General features: G+C 43.1%; 2 protein-coding genes across 2 annotated transcripts; both read right to left on the reverse strand.

Moving 5' to 3' along the window:
- Window positions 1–61: 61 nt before the first annotated feature.
- Window positions 62–2796, reverse strand: LOC311317282 (E3 ubiquitin-protein ligase TRIM50-like; the record flags this gene model as incomplete). The annotated part of the gene is made up of 6 exons (XM_084448357.1): window positions 62–621; window positions 852–982; window positions 1104–1126; window positions 1234–1464; window positions 1675–1770; window positions 2389–2796. The coding sequence occupies 6 exons, from the start codon at window positions 2794–2796 to the stop codon at window positions 62–64; spliced, it is 1449 nt and encodes a 482-aa protein (XP_084304483.1).
- A 4412-nt stretch (window positions 2797–7208) lies between these two features.
- LOC311317387 (butyrophilin subfamily 1 member A1-like) lies at window positions 7209–13033 on the reverse strand (the record flags this gene model as incomplete). The annotated part of the gene is made up of 9 exons (XM_084448470.1): window positions 7209–7843; window positions 8238–8264; window positions 9410–9430; window positions 9548–9601; window positions 9947–9967; window positions 11255–11275; window positions 11422–11442; window positions 12386–12418; window positions 12844–13033. 9 exons carry the CDS (start codon window positions 13031–13033, stop codon window positions 7209–7211), a joined length of 1023 nt encoding a protein of 340 aa, XP_084304596.1.
- Window positions 13034–17181: the final 4148 nt, after the last annotated feature.

Here is a 17181-nt window from a genome sequence, read left to right on the forward strand (position 1 = left end):
CAATATAATTTATCCATATATTAAATCTTCAACCAAGCTTGCCGTTTGGTGTTTGATCCCTTCATTTGTCTTTGTGGGGTTGAGGCAGGGAGATGGTGTGTTTGTTTCCTCCCCGCTCATGCCAGCAGACATCAAACAGCGGGTAGACCTTCCCCTGCAGCTCGGTGTGGTAGGTGTAGATAAAGCCCAGCTCATCAGGGCTGTTAGCATTGTAGAATGTGAGTGATCCTCCCTCATAGTCCAGGAACAGCCCAATCCTAGTGGGTTGAGTAGAGAGAGGTAAGGTGACCCGAGGGGCAGTGAAGGCCTCATAAACACGGCCCTCTTTAAGCCCAATCAGCCACACACCACTTTCTGGGCTCTTGGGCAGCTTGCCCTTCCTGTTGGTAGTACCCTTGATCAGGCCCAGGCGCCACTTGGGCTTCTCCCCGACCTCCACCTCCCAGTAGTGCTTCCCTGAGGAGAAGCCCCTGCTGGCCAGCACACAGTAGCTGTAACTGAAGCGTTCAGGGTTGTTGGCCAGCCGCTTCAGGAGGACTCCACACCCCACCACAGTGTCTCCCTGACTGAGCTCCAACATGGGGTGAGCCGTAAGGGGATCCAGCTTCAGACCCACTGGGGCTGTGGACAGGGACACAGATGGCGAATCACACAGAGACATTCAGACCCACACACCAAACAGACATCATACGATTGGGGCCAGGACCATTTCCTGGTCAAATAATAACCTCATGTAAACCCCTTACCATAGTATATACAGTACAGTAGAGCAATTTTGTGCCACAGATGGTCAATATTGCACATTCTGTTATGCGACCTGACGCATACTAACTTTTGATTTGTCTCCTTACCAGGCAGAACCCTCCTGTGTAATCTCTTCCACACTGAGATCTTGACGTCGTTGTGATTGAACCCTGGTTTGAAGTTGATGGAACTGTAGGTCCTCTCGTCTCTCCGTTGTCTTTGCTGACATTCTCGGAATCTAGATTACAGATCAAGCAAGAAAGTGATGTACCCATCAGTTAGGTACACAAAGATAAACATGAAGTAAAGGCTACATCTTTATCTTATCAAAGTCTAATTCAACAGAGGATGTTCCTTACCTAGGAGCAATCGATCCATATTTCTGCGAGGAAAGGTCAAAGATAATATTTGATTATTTCAAATTTCCACTCCATGGAAGTGCTATGTCTACTCGGGGGTCTACTGGGGCTCTGCAGTCTAAACACCCACCACGATGAAGTCCAGGTGACTCTCGTTGCTCAGGGCCTCCAGTGTTCCCTCGGCCTCCTGGAACTTGGCCAGGATATGGGTGAGATCATCCGCCTGGATCTGGATGGAGGAGATGATGCCCGCTGCCGTGCTCTCTACCCTCTGCATGAACCCAGCCTCCTCCAGCTCCAGGCAGCGCCGCAGCTCCCCAAACTCCTTACGGATAACCCACTTCAGCACGTCCGACTCATTCTGACAGCAGGAGAGGACGGGAGGGGCTGCTTAACATACGCAGGTCTCAGACATCACCTGACTGCCCTTTCTATCTGCCTGGGCCTGACGTGATGTGTCTGTCTTTAGTCATATGTTTGAAACTGATTACAAGACATAAGAATTGTATTTGGAATTGATTCACTTATTAAAATCAAACCATTCATAACCCTTCATCAACACATCACCTACAGTGATGCGAGATTTGTTGTAGGCCATTTTACAAATCTGGTCCTCCAGTTTCCGCTTCTGTGTTTGGAATTCAGTCATCAAGCAGGAGATGTCCTCCTGGGAAATCAACAGAGACAGTAGGCTATAGATCAGAACAGAGGCAGTAGGCTATAGATCAGAACAGAGGCAGTAGGCTATAGATCAGAACAGAGGCAGTAGGCTATAGATCAGAACAGAGACAGTAGGCTATAGATCAGAACAGAGACAGTAGGCTATAGATCAGAACAGAGACAGTAGGCTATCAATCTGTACAAAACAGACTGTGGGCTATAGATAAGGAGGATTAACCCTCAAGACAATAACTGCTCCCAGAGGTCACATTGACTTTGTTTATGGCTCTGGCACATTTCTTAAGCAAAGTCATGACTTCATCACTGCACAAAGGTAAGTGGCAGCTGGTGGCTGATTGGGCTATCATATTTGGCATTGTTATCGTACAGATCCTTTCAAGGCATTGCTATCAGGACTGTGTCAACAGTTGAAACACACAGTGAGAGCCATGCACTATGCACCACACCACCACCAACAATGCAGAGGGTTTCATTTGTCACGTCCACAATAAATAATGGGTAAGCAACCTAACATTCATATAAAATGAATGATGTACCATACACTGTTGATATTTCCCCCCACTCTGTTCTGCTGGCCATTAGTGATGAAGGCCTGAGTGTTTACCTTCATGCGACTGTAGACACTGGTGACTGGGGTGATTTTATGGCAGCGGTGTGCCCCGATGCTTCCACACATCCCGCAGATGACCGTGTGGTCCTCCTCACAGTACAGACTCAGGGGGTTGTGGTGCTCAGGGCAGATCTCAGGCTGGGCCAGTTCCGCTCCGCTCATCTCTGTAAGGGTGTCCAGGATCCTGGCTAGGCTGACGTTGGACGGGGGGCTGTCACCGTCCACAGCACAGCGACACACAGGACACTGCAGTTGGCCCAGGGGGTCTATGTTCATGGAGCGCACACAGACCCGACAGTACGAGTGGCCACACTGCAGCATCAGAGGCTCGGAGAACCTCTCCAGACACACAGGGCACCTCAGCTGGTCCTCCAGGGACTGCAAGCTTTCTCTGCGGTCCATTTTCCCAGAGACAGACCCGACAGGACACAATACAGAAGCTCCAAATCAGTATTATCTTCAGCTCTGTATGTGAAGTCTGTGTGTGCGACCAAGGTAGCCCCGTCTCAGTCTTCTTCATAGAGAAAAGATTCAGCAACAGTGCAGCTCCACAACAGGACTGTGAAGACTGGCTCCAACCTGGTTATTGGTTCAGGGAAGATAAGTGCTGATATATGGCTGCTCTGGTGCCAGTGTGGGCAAACACCAGAACACACACATACATGCACACATAGGCTACAGTTGGAGGTCACCTTCAGCCACTGCTTATCACAGCTGCTCTCTCATGCTAAGTGCAGGCCCCTTCAAAGTAAGTGACTGATTGTCCAGCAACATGTGCACTCTGAAGTCAAAGATGCTGAATGGAGTCAGTCACAAGGGTTTGATGAGGAGGAACACAGAGTAAACTGACACGCTGACCTAAATAGACATGTTGTTACTTGGACCGGTGCAGTTTTCAGGTTTTCAGTATAAGTTAAATTACCAGCTGGCGGTTTATCTTTCTGAAGCATTCAACGGTTAAAAATGAAAATGCAACCATTTCTCTCAAAACATATTTTCCTTTGTGAGGCTGGAGTAGAGCTGGAATGGAGGTAGTCTTGCGATGCCGTGAGTCTAGGAAGGAGGTAGCATAGGACACTGGTGCTTATTTCCAACCAACCACAGGGGTCAGCATGTCAAAAGAAGACAGCAGAGCTTTCTTAGGCTACGTTTACATGGTTGATGCTAGAATGGATCGTCCGGATGGATGAGAGGCGGGAATTTCGCCACACGTCATCAAATGCTCACAGTGGAATCGTTTGGCAGCCCTGGCAATCCAGGTAAGCGTGCCCGAGCAGATATGCGGAGTGCGCCCACTCCCAAGCCCCCAGGAATCGAAATCTAAAGTGAAGGCCTATTGAACCGCGCCATCTTGGCTAGATTTGTAGTCACTTGGCTATTTCCGGTTACTTTTGACTTGCGCAGTTGAGCTTCTCTGGCCGACGCGCGTCCACGCACGTTCCCGGCTCTCCCCGCTTTGATTTAGCAATGAAAACCGGCTTGCATATTAACCTGTTTTTGTCAAATATATCAATTGGAGAAATTATTTTTTGATCCTGGCATCTTAGTTTTAACAGGTTAAATATAATTGAACATGTTTTGTTTGCTAGTAGATGGTATTCATTCCGTTCGCGATAACGTTATTGCAGCCAGGCTAAATTCCTCCAGGGAGCCAGTGACCGGCGAGTTGAAGAGCTTCACTCCCCGCCAGCAGGAGCTCTGGCCGCGGCTACCGCATCTCGGAAAACCCGCTGAGTTCATGGCTGCTATTTCACACTCGCCCTTGATCAATCCCAATACCGATCCATGGTAATAATGAATCAATCGTTCAGATCAGATCGGCAGTGCTGCATGCATGTTACAACATCATTGTTAGCTTTATTAACATAACCATAGCCTACATTTATCTAGAGAGATAAATGTAGGCTATGGTTATGTTAATAAAGCTAACAATGATGTTGTAACATGCATGCAGCACTTCCGATCTGATCTGAACGATTGATTCATTGTTACCATGGATCGGTATTGGGATTGATCAAGGGCGAATGTGAAATAGCAGCCATGAACTCAGCGGGTTATCCAAGATGCGGTAGCCGCGGCCAATGCTCCTGCTGGCGGGGAGTGAAGCTCTTCAACTCGCCTGTCACTGACTCCCTGGAGGAATTTAGCCTGGCTGCAATAACGTTATCGCGAACGGAATGAATACCATCTACTAGCAAACAAAACATGTTCAATTATATTTAACCTGTTAAAACTAAGATGCCAGGATCAAAAAATAATTTCTCCAATTGATATATTTGACAAAAACAGGTTAATATGCAAGCCGGTTTTCATTGCTAAATCAAAGCGGGGAGAGCAGAGAGAGCCGGGAACGCGCGTCTACATTTCAGATAAATGTGAACTTTTTCGTGGACGCGCGTCGGCCAGAGAAGCTCAACTGCGCAAGTCAAAAGTAACCGGAAGGCCAGAAAAGCACAACTGCGCAAGTCAAAAGTAACCGGAAATAGTCAAATGACTACAAATTTTGCCAAGATGGCGCGGTTCAATAGGGCTTCATTGTTGATAGCGGCCAGTGAATGGAGTGGCTGTATCCAGTTTATATAATACATCCATGGCCCACTCAGCGCCGTCCGAGTAGCTCCACTCCTGCGTCCAATTTCATAAATCAGCCTGAACCGTGTCCGCGTCTGACCCAGTAGCTGCCTAGTGCTGTGATTGGTTGATATGTAGCGGAGCCCCCCCCCCCCCCTCCGGACGATCCATTCTAGCATCAACCCGATTATATTGGTACGGTTTCTGACACCAAAATCATTCGCCACTGTTGTGCCTAGCGACTACTCCGGTGAAACTGCCCCATATATGAGTCAGAATAGGGACAAAAGGCAAGAAAGGTGTCACTGGCTCTGCACGTTCCCTGTTTGCATCCAACCTGATAGGCCGCTCCTACAAGGTGACAGGGAGAGGGCTGATGTCAGAACCGTGTAGTCTGACTGGTTCCACAAGGGTGCTGGAACTGGATCCTCTCCTTTATTCCCTCTACACTACAGTAGCCTACATCTCTGGGTTATGTCATTCTCTCGCATGGCTTCTCCTATCGCTGCTATGCAGACAACACCCAACTGGTCCTGTCATTTCCTCGCAGTGGAGGCACGCATACCTGGGTGCTTGGCTGACATCTCGGAGTGGATGGCGACACACCACCTAAATTGCAACCTGGACAAGACTGAGCTGCTGTTCCGCACCGGGACCTGGCCATCACCATTGGAGACCGTGGTGATGCCGACTCCTACTGCGAGGAATCTGAGCCTGGACGACCAACTGTCGTTCTCCACACATATTACATCCCTTACACGCGCTTGCAGATTCCTGCTCTACAACATCAGGAAGATTCGCTCTTTCGCCCCCCATGTCACCCAAAGCTTTTGAGGACATTCTGATGTGGCATTTCAAAATAAAGGCCCTCTAAAATGTCCTATACAACCTACTACTTTCCTCCGATCTCAGATTAGGATTAAAAGGAGCCCCCCCATAATGCCACAATAATTCCACTAACAGAACACCAGGGTGTCTCCAAGAGACTTTCGGGGCATTCTGATGTGGCATTTCAAAATAAAGGCCTCCTAAAATGTCCTATACGACCTACTTCTTTCCTCCAAATGCAGGATTAAAAGGAGACTGTTGGTTCCGGTTCGTGGATATCTATGTGTCAGAAGATTATGTTTCAGAAACTACAGACAAAGTATTAAAATCATTTTTTTTTTTTTATAATTTTTTTAATTAACAAAATATAAATGCAATATAACAAAGAGGTCTGATACTGTACAAATCTGGTTCAGAGCCCAACGTCAGCCTGATGGATCAGATCAGAGGAAGATTCTAGTCATGTTGACACTTTCATACTGTACTTCAGAGGATTAGAACCTACAACACAACCGGACCCCTCCTGGGGTTATGCACTTTGCCTGTTAAACAAAAAAAGCATCCAAGTACTGAAACTCTATGCTAACCGCATGCACTAAAATAGGACATGGCATATGTGTAGCCACGCACCATCCTCAACCCAAGGTAGGCTTGTGGACATTCTATGTGCTCTGTGTGTACATGCAGACTATATCCTCTTATCGCTTCTTCTCCCATAGTCTTTAGTCGCAGGTCTGCCCCCCTCTCATGAATAACCTACCCCCCAGACAATCACCCTGTAGCCAAGCCTCCTCCTGATTCTGGATGCATTCCATCTGTTTACAAGTTATGCAGGGAGGTATTTACCCCACAATTAACATAAACATAGCCAAAGCTGATTAACATAATAAATGGCAGCTTTATTCTGATAATAATAAAGATGATAGGCCTAAAGGATATGTTATGCCACCAGTATGGTACCTTGAACTGAGAGTAGCAAACATTCCTTATAGCATAGAACTGTGAATTAAAAATCCAGTGGGCCAGTTCAGAGCGAACAAGAATAAACAAATATGATACAGTGACAGTCATGAATGGCTGAGTTTCACGCCATGAACATACATTCAGAGAAATCATTTCTCAGGGCAAAGATTTTCACTGGGTTACATGGATTGGATTGAGCAACAAGCATAACTGTGCTCTTTTTCATTAACAAGTGGAAGCCAGACTTCATACCTGCGGCATGAAAAGATCAGATATTTAGTAAGTTGACTGGTTCAGTAAAGGGTTTGACACATTTAGAGATTCTTTAGACCCCTCACTCTGTTTGGAGTCCCAGCCACTTGTGACTGGGGGCCTGATTTAGATTCAACTGCTTGGGACTCAACCAGTGGACTGGACATAGTCTTCACCACTTAGCACTCAGGACTCAACTCTCATACAAGACTTGGTGACTCGACTATGACACCGTCTACAGGACAGATGGCCAACGGAGCTCTGATACTACCACAGAATCTATCAAACCAGGGGCAGAACAATGGATAAAGTTTCTCTTTGTTGAAGGTGCAGCCAGTGAAAGAGTAGATATGAGACCTGGCCTCCACATTACAGAAGGACACCTTACCCTCCTCATAATCCACAAACACCCCCACCTTCTGGGGCTTCTTGCGCAGGTAGAGGGGGACATCATCTCTCTCTATTTCGTTCACGGATGAGCCCTCTACCACTTCTCTATGCTCTGTAGGCCCTCTAGGCTCAGTCAGAGCCCAGTAAATATTACTGTCTGCCAGCCTAATACACCAGAATCCATAACGAGACTTCACTGTAGTCCATCCCTTCCTGTTGACGGACTCTCTGGCCACTCCTAAACCCCAACCAGTGTTGTCCATCACCTGCACCTCAAAGTAGAAGCTTCCTGAGAAGCCCTCCTTTCCCATGACAAAGGCCCATGTATCAAACCTCTCTGGGTTGTCACAGAGGTTCTGCTGCATGTCTCCATACGTAACTTGTTTCCCATCGTCAGACAGGGTGAGATAGGGATATGCAGTATCAGGGTCTAGAGTCATCTCCACTGTGGAGAGAAACATACACTATGGTGAATACAGTCAATGAACACACACTCTCCATCTTAAACACTATCTAGAAACAATCCACGGATGTCATGATGAGTTTACTGTACTTTGACTGTACTACTAACAATTATATTTCAATTATATGAGAGCTGCCCTTGTGTTACATGGGAAACACAGCACTTCCAGTGACAATGCCAATGATGATATGGGTAGAATTAGCACCTCTTATTGTTTAGAAATGATTAGAGGTCATTGACTATGATTATAGTCATATATACATGATTGCTCATGAGTATAATGACTGAGTTATGATAAGCTAATAGATCACCAGGACTGTTCCATCTTGGAACAATTTGAGAAACGTATATAATAAATGCTGTAAACCACACTTACCTGCATATTTTCTGATGGTTTCGTTATCTGAAACACCAGTATAGAGAACATTTTAAATGTACAAATGAGGGATATGACCAACTCCAACAGGGGGAGATCATTATACCCTTGCTATCTTACAGAAACAGGGAGAGTACTGTAATTGAGTAATTTCATTTAACTACCATTCTGTATGTTTCATTTACCTAGGCAACCTCCAATGGTCACCAAATCTGGGTAAAACAAAAGAAGAGATTTGACAATAATGAATACAGAAAAATCATTAGACAGGAGCAACTCGCTCACTAATTCATGCACAACATTCATCATTACAACATTATTCACATTTATAAGAGTTAAACACCAATCTAGATCATACATTGTACCTTGGTCTAAAAGGTTTCTACTTGTACTTACCCAGCTGTTCTGCAAGGAAATCTGTAGATATGGATAGATGCATGTCTGATGTCACATCAGTTTCTTCAGCTCTCAATGTCACAATCTGCCATGACCTCATTACCCATACCGCACTACTGTGTCAATGCCCTTCCACAGCTTACTACAGCTCAAACACTCAGCAGGTCTACCTACACGTCCTTCCTCTCATACTTATAACAGTAATACTGTATTCATTTCAAATTTTCATTGTGGAATACAAGCAAATTTACATGCATTTACAACACAAGAACTATAGGGAGTAATATTGTAGATGTAAAGACAGGTGGAGATGGTAAACAATGCTTTCTGTCAGATTTGTGGTCAGACCAGAGATACTGATGTGAAGAGATAAAGCAGTATATCATGCTTTGTAGCAGCCGTGTAAATGTGACAAACACTCAGGGTGGTGCTGCAACTATGTATGCCATCAAGACATCAAGTTCATTAGCTGTCTTCTAACAACACCTGTAGAAGAGACATTTTTCGCAGCTACATCCACTCTGCAGGGATCCTTCTGACTGTTCCACCAACTGCACAACTTTTGTACCATGAAACACACTACGACTCCTCTCTGCTAGAGACACGATAGGCCTACTTATATTTCTTCTTAGACACTACAGTATACTTACATTTCTCCATAGTGAGGTCACCTGTAAATGAAGAATGAATGAAGCAGTGACAACATCAGATCATTTGGAAGAAGGAACTATAACCCAAATAAACACATATATTTACTCTCTCCTTACACTACTTACCCTTCTCCTTAGTGAGGTCATCTGTAAACAAATGATAGATGAAGCAGTGAGAACATTAGACATATGAACACCAGAAGCTGTATGGGAACTACAGTATGAGCTAGTGATAAACTAAATAAACACACTACCACTACCCACTCTCCTCTGCTGAATACACTATACAGTACTGACCCTTCTCCTTAGTGAGGTCATCTGTAAACAAACAGTACATGAAGCAGTGAGAACATTAGACATATGAACACCAGAAGCTGTATGGAAACAATAAACTATTGTGATAAACTAAATATACACACATACTTTATGTAACCAAACTGAGTCCTTGTAAGTCCTCAAGTAGGTGGCAAGTTGTTGGTTAAACTCCCTCCTGAGTATAAATACCATCCAACCATGCCGATGAAGAGCTCGATTTTTATCGGTGTATCTTGTTAAAACGGTATCTGAACCCACACAGGGCATGTTGAAATGTATGGGCTACACATATACCCAGTCTCCTCTGCATAATATTCTAGAGTATACAGTCCGTGATATAGTACGTACCCTTCTCCTTAGTGAGGTAATCTGTAAACAAACAGTACATGAAGCAGTGAGAACATCATACATATGAACACCAGAAGCTGTTTGGGAACTATCGTCAAATATATCAGTATCGGCCAATGTTACTGTAGTCATTTTGTAATATATCAATATCGGTCTAATGTGTAAAACAGGGCAGATGTGAACAATTATTTCTGTCTAGCTGCTGTTGACTGTGGTTTTTGAGAGGAAACTGTGTAAACCTGTGATTTATCTGCTTTTCCAAATGTTTTGGAAATAGAGACAGTGTTTACAGTGTTTTTCAGTATCTACAAAATTTGATTATCATAGAAGCTTGTTTTTATACAGAACATATTGACATCGGTAAATGTCGGCCATAACAGCAATATTAAATCTGCTATCATTATCAGCCAAAATGTTCAGATCGATCCCTATAATAAACACACTACCACTACCCATTCTCATCTGCTGAATACACTATACAGTACTGACCTTTCTCCTCAGTCAAAAGCTACTGTAATAGCAACACAGCACACAGAATAATAGGTGTATACTGTAAATCGGTGGAGACTGTAAATAATGCTTTCAGTCAGATTTGTGGTCATACCAAATACAAATGCAATTCTCCTGCTCTTTGAAGGTAACTGACTTCAATATGTGCACTTTGAATGGTTCTGTAATTGAGATAGTATCCTGTTACAAGTATCTTAAGATGATTATTGATGAAAAGCTGTCCCTCAAAAAGTCAAGGTTAAAATGATGACAGTAAGCAGTACAGTCTACTGTTCTTTCTTGCTAGTAATCGACTAAGGCAACATTATTTATTTGCATACTGCCTACAACCATGTAAATGAGACTCAACCATGTAAATGAGACACAACCATGTAAATGAGACTCAACCATGTAAATGAGACTCAGGGTAGTACTTCAACTCTGCATAGCATCAAGACATCAAGTTCTTTAGCAGTCTTCTAACAAAACCTGTTCAAGAGGAGACATTCCTGAACATGCTCCTGTCCTTACAGCCACTCTGCAGGAACCCTTCTGACTGTTCCACTGTACTGCTCAACTTTTGTACCATGAGAACTGTGTCCTCAAGAGATCTCAAGTAAAATGAACATATTATAAGACATTTCTGTGTTATTTAAATGAATGATAGGTGATAGGTAGTGAGAATATCCCCAAAATTCTTTGTAAGTATGGGAACTAGGTATTAGAGCGATAAGCTGAATAAACACACTACCAGAACCTAGGCTACTGAATAAACACACTACTTACAGTACTCTTCTCTGCTAGAGACACTATACTTACTTTTCTCCTTAGTGAGATCAACTGTAAATGAAGAATAGATGAGGCAGTGAGAACGTCAGACACATGAACACCAGAAGCTGTATGAGAACTAGGAACTATAACCTAAATAAGCACACATACCTACTTTCCTACTTTCTGCTCTGCAGAATAATTTATACAGTACTTACCTTTCTCCATAGTGAGGTCATCTGTAAATGAACGGTAAATTAAGCAGTGAGAACGTCAGACACATGAACACCAGAAGCTATATGGGAACTAGGAACTCTAGTGATAATCTAAATAAACACACTACTAGTATGATGAAGACAAAATACAGTACTGACCCTTCTTGTCAGTCAAGAACTAACAGCAATGCAGCACATGGAGTAATGGATGTAAAGATGTACATTTGAATGGAGAAGCAGCTTCTCCATTTAAATAACAACCAACCAGTTTATCATGTTCAGTGGTGACATCATTAGGACCATCCTTGATGTTCACAAAATAACACACAACATGGTTTTGAATATAAATAAGCTCCATTATTGGAATGTAAATTAAATTATATACCATTAAGATCTCAAGTAAAATGAACAGCATGACATATTTCTCTGAGGTGAGGTGATCTGTACATAGAGCTTAGATGGGAGGCAGTGAGTACTGTATATCCTCTAAAGTGTTTGTAAGTATGAGAACTAGGAACTGTAGTGATAAGCTAAATAAACACACTTCCTAATATCCTCTGCTGAAGACACTATAACTTATTTCCTCAGTGAGTTCATCCGTAAATGAAGAATAAATGAAACAGTGAGAACACCAGACATCTGAACACCAAAGCAGTATGGGAACTGATCAACTCAATAAACATATCTCAATCTCTATTGAAATCTCAATACTGTGGCTGGTAAGATGACTGAATTGAACACATCCCCCTGTATCAATATACAGTGTACAATGTACAGATTTGCAGGATTTGAGATTTATTCTTGTCTTGTATCAACAGTGTAAGTGACAGCATTGTCCGTGTGATATTAAATGGCTGTGTGCATCATGGTAGGTAGCAGTTCTAACAAATCCTCTGGTACTCTTGAACATGCTTCTGTCCTGATATTGCAGTTACATCCACTCTGCCACAATTCTAATGATGCTTACCTCTTTGGACTTTGAGGTGATTTGCCTCTCTGTCTGCAAAGGAGACACAGAAGGTTTTTGTGTTTATACCATTGTTAGTCTCACTGTGTAAACACAACCATTGTTTACATTTAGTGGAAAGCATGTCTGTGAGTCTTCAAATCATCTCTATATTACCTTTCCTTTTCAATCTTTTCACTAGGAAATAGAAGCTCACAGCTGATCCAATGACAAAGGCACAGAGAAGCACAGCCAAGAGCACTTTCCATGGGTCCCGATGATAAAACAGCTCATCTGAAACATACATAACTCAAATCAACATCATCAACTATCTATTCTGCATGACAGGGAGAGTAAAAACAAAGCAGACATTCAATTAATAGATTTTCACGTTAGCTGTCTCCCATCCTTTGGTAGAAACCCACACCTAAATGTTATGGAATATTACTCAGATGAAGATATAAGGATGAATAACTCACCAGGGACATGAACCTCTGCCTCCATCATCTTAGTGATTTGTCTCTGTCGAACTCTACAGGTGAAGCGGTTGGTATCTGTCTTTTTAACAATGACATTCAGTTTGACTGAGTAGAGACCCTGCTCAGGGTCTCTATGTATCTCTGGAGGTCCAGCAGGGAGATTGACCCCTTTACTGTCCTGCCATACCATCTCAGGCTCAGGGTGCCAGCCTTTCGATTCACACATCAGCCCCATCCCTGACTCTCTGTGTCCCTCAATGAAGATCACTGGCTGGGATCCTACAGCTACACACACACACACACACACACACACACACACACACAGATAAACTGGAGATTAAATGCTGTTTGGAAAATAAGTCAATTTGAATACAGCAAGTTACTGATGGTACACTTGACTTCACTGAAAAAAAAAAACTTTACCTTTAATAGTGACTTGAATCCTGGAATCGTCATACCATTTCAAGGTCAGTGACCTAACAAAACATTTGTAAATTCCTTCATCGTAGCCGTTCACCCAGAGCAGTTTCAAGGAGGTGTTGCCCTTCTTCAGTTCCTCTTTAAACAACGCTGTTCTCATTCTGTAGGAAGGATTCTGTTCCTCATAATTGTCTTGGCCATCTTTGTAATGATGGACACGAGGGTCTGGCAGGTGAAGTTTGAACCACTCTACCTCCATGTCCTCAGCGCTGAAGCTAGGTTTGAGGTACGATGGCAGAATGACTGTATCACCAACCACCACAACCATTTCAGGAGTTGGAGTTAGAACCTCAAACTGGCCTAAAGAGAAAAGAATAGATAAAAAGTGAGTCTCAATAGTCTAACTGTCCTCATGTCTCCCCTATGCTTCACGGTCTGATCAGTCTCGTTTTTCTTCATCAGTGCCGTTGAAGGGAAAGGGAACACGACCGTTCTTTTCTTTTCATTATTTTTAATGGCAATATGAAATTCATAAAACATACATTATCTATAGCAAGATCGTAATACACACAAACGCACACACATACACACAGGCATTCACGTACGTACGCGCGCACACACACACACACACACGAAAGAAAATTATTTCTGTACCGCAGTCTGCTGTGTGGATAAGCAGAATCACACAGACGCAGTCTAGCAGAGTCACCATCATTCCTGAGGAAAACGACTTATAAAGTATCAACAATGTCTAAAATATCTAGAGAACACGTCCTATACTGTAGACTCACATAGCTTAAATAAAACTATGATGGCCCTTAAGTGTCAAATCAATTGAGGTGCTCAACTTGACTTGCAGAAGATGGCGCATTTGACAGAATTTAAAGCAGTTAAATCAAATACAAATGTTTACATCAACCATCTGCTATCTAATGATATCGACTAAAAGCATAGGATTAATCATTTTGCAGACCCCTACCTTTTCGACATGTCCACACAAACGGAAGTTAAAGATTAGGCTACGTTCACTTTTAAGAACTTGGCACTTCTTAAATTTCTCAGGAATGTGTGGGCGCGTCAGATCGCGGAGTGCGTTGCTAGTTTTGATGAGATTGTTTGTCATTGGCGGATCAAAATGTCAATGAAATCCTGATCTGACGCGCCCACACTCCTGAGAAATGGTCTAGAGAGCAAAATGAGCCGTTTTCGAACACTTTTTTCGAATGGTTCTGAACGTTTATTTTCACTCAGATTTTTGTGGATGCTTAAAGAGACACTAACATTTGATATCATATATGCATTTTTACCCTTACCCTGATATACTTTAACCAATCGAACTGACCACTAACACCTGACCAATCTCAACCAAGGGAGGCACCATATTAGCCAATCCCAGGCAGAGTAGGGCAGATAATTCATTCCGTGCGGTTATTTTTGGTGATGTTAACGACATAGTGCAAAAACTTGCATACATGGGATGAATTATTAGTGGATGTCAGAAGATTCAGAAGTAGTGGTGATTGCTCCTTGGCTTAGGCTACCCATACAAATACAATTAAAACTTGATTTGTGCGCTTTCTTTCAGTGAAAGAAGGCACGAAAATCGACTTTCAGACTGTCTGTCTTAAATGCGTATTCTGCCATATCGCTTCATTTTCATCCGTGTTTAGCATTTTGGTAGTGCTCCGTTGCCCCCTACAGTCCTCATGAAAATACAGTCCACGTTACGGTCCGTTGACCGGTCTTACTAGCTCGTTATTCACTTAATATTGTAGGCCAGGTAAAATGATGCAACAACTTGACTGTCCCGTCACATCACCTATTGGTCAATCACGTTACCCACTTTAGCTATATAGCTACTGGCAGCATCAATGAACATTGAAAACGGAGATCTTGAGTAGGCTATTTGTTGAAAATTGATTACAAAATGAAGTGGATTAAACGAGTTTGGGTTACGATATAAGGTAGGTCTTTTGTGATTAATTACCAGTTGTTATGGCTGTGCGTTTTGCTTTGCCTAGATTTAATCGGCACTCGAGAGCGTTAACTTTGCTTCCTGGAGCGGTGGGCTAAGGCCTAGTAGGCTAGTAGTAGCCTAAACACTGATTAGTGAGGGAGTAGCTATTGAGTGCTGTGCCCTGAGGGGGTGTATTTTATCGTTCTGTCATTCCTCTTCGTGGTTCTTGGCCATTGTTGTCATATAATGGCTCTGTAGTTTATTTAGTGTGTCCCTAAAAGCTTGGTTGTTTCTGTATGTTTTTTGCATATAAAAATGCCACTGCTCAGCGCCCTTCTGGTGCTGTGAAACCTCCCATCAGGGCATGCTTTGAAAGCGCATCCCTCCCAAATCATTCCCTTGCTTCGCTGGTCCTGACTTAGGACCCACCAGACGCCAGGGCTTAGTTGTCTTGATTAAAACATTTTAGTAATTACAATCGTTTTTAACGTGTTTTAACTTTACCAAGACAATTATCCACCCAGGGTTTAGGTTCTCAGGTCACCCCACCTATCTGGAGAGGAGAGTTGGCTGGTTTACAGCATGTCTACGTACGAGATTACAATAGACAAGACATATCACAATTCTTCATGTAAACAGGTACAAAGGTAGAGATTACAATATTACATGCAAGCTTCATTTACAATGTTGGCCATCTAATTTGTAAATCCGATTAGTAAACATTTGCAGACCATTTGCCCCATCAGTAAACAGACACCTCATTTGTAAATCTGATTCATAAACATTTGCCTATCAATAAACAATAGACACAAGGGAGTGAGGGCTTTCCCGTTTAAGACCCCATGTAGATTCTACAGCTTGTCTCACTAATAGGGAGTGTTTACTAAGACATATTTCATCAATACATTAAAAGAAAAATAACTGTAAAACAGGTTAACCTCGCTGTTCTCTCAAAGGACAGACATGAATGTAATCACACAAACAGTCTCCCAGATAGACCCAGAATAAATCCTCCTGAACTACATGAATCACAATGCCAGCTTGTCTAGGAGCTCACAGCAAGACATTTCTCTGCTTGTTGCACTTGTAGTATGTGAGAAATACATTCATCACATTCATCAGGCACAGTCAGAGGGTGAATGAATGGAGCTCAGGCTTGTCCGAAGGCCTTCAGCACCTGAAACAGAGACAATCAAGGTTAGTCTGACGAAAGAGACAACTTATTCAGAAGTGTGTGTGTGTGTGTGTGTGTGTGTGTGTGTGTGTGTGTGTGTGTGTGTGTGTGTGTACCTGTTTTGGTGGAGCTCCATCCCTGAGCTACTGACTAGTTCTTCAACTGGTGTCATCATGGGCTTGGCTCCGGGGGCAAGATCCCAAATCTGTAATCATGATCACAGGGAAACATTCATCAGCCATCAGTCACATTTGTTTTCACTCAGCCCAGTTCATGATCTAGAGGTGGTTGCATGTACATGACACTGTGTGTTACATCTTACATAGCCTCCCAGTAGTGTGTGTGTGATTTACCTGAGCATGAGGGCGGCAGTGCCTCAGATGAAGAGAGCGTCCACTCTTGGGCTTGTTCTGGGTCTGTCTGGAGAGCAGATTTTGGTTCCTGATTGTGGGCATCTGTTATCTACTGTCTCTTGTTGGGCAAATGTGCAAATGTTAGGATTTACAGTGTCTTGTCAAAAACTGTGTAGGAGTCCCAAAAACACAGTGTAGCATGGCCGATCAATCTTGATTGCTCTTTTTGTCAGCTGTGATTTTGGTATGAATTTCCTGTCTGCGTCCCTCTTCTGAAACCGGAAGGCATGAATCACGAAGGAAGTGCATGGGTGATTGAAGAGAGGGGCAGGGTTTGTGTAGACAAAAGGCAGGACAAATTAAAAGCATTAAAACAAAAAGCAAGTCATTATAGACATTTAAAACAAAAAGCAGGACAAATAGAATACAGGAAT

Source organism: Borostomias antarcticus, assembly GCF_949987555.1.
Source record: "Borostomias antarcticus genome assembly, chromosome: 1".
Taxonomy (NCBI): Eukaryota; Metazoa; Chordata; class Actinopteri; order Stomiiformes; family Stomiidae; genus Borostomias; species Borostomias antarcticus.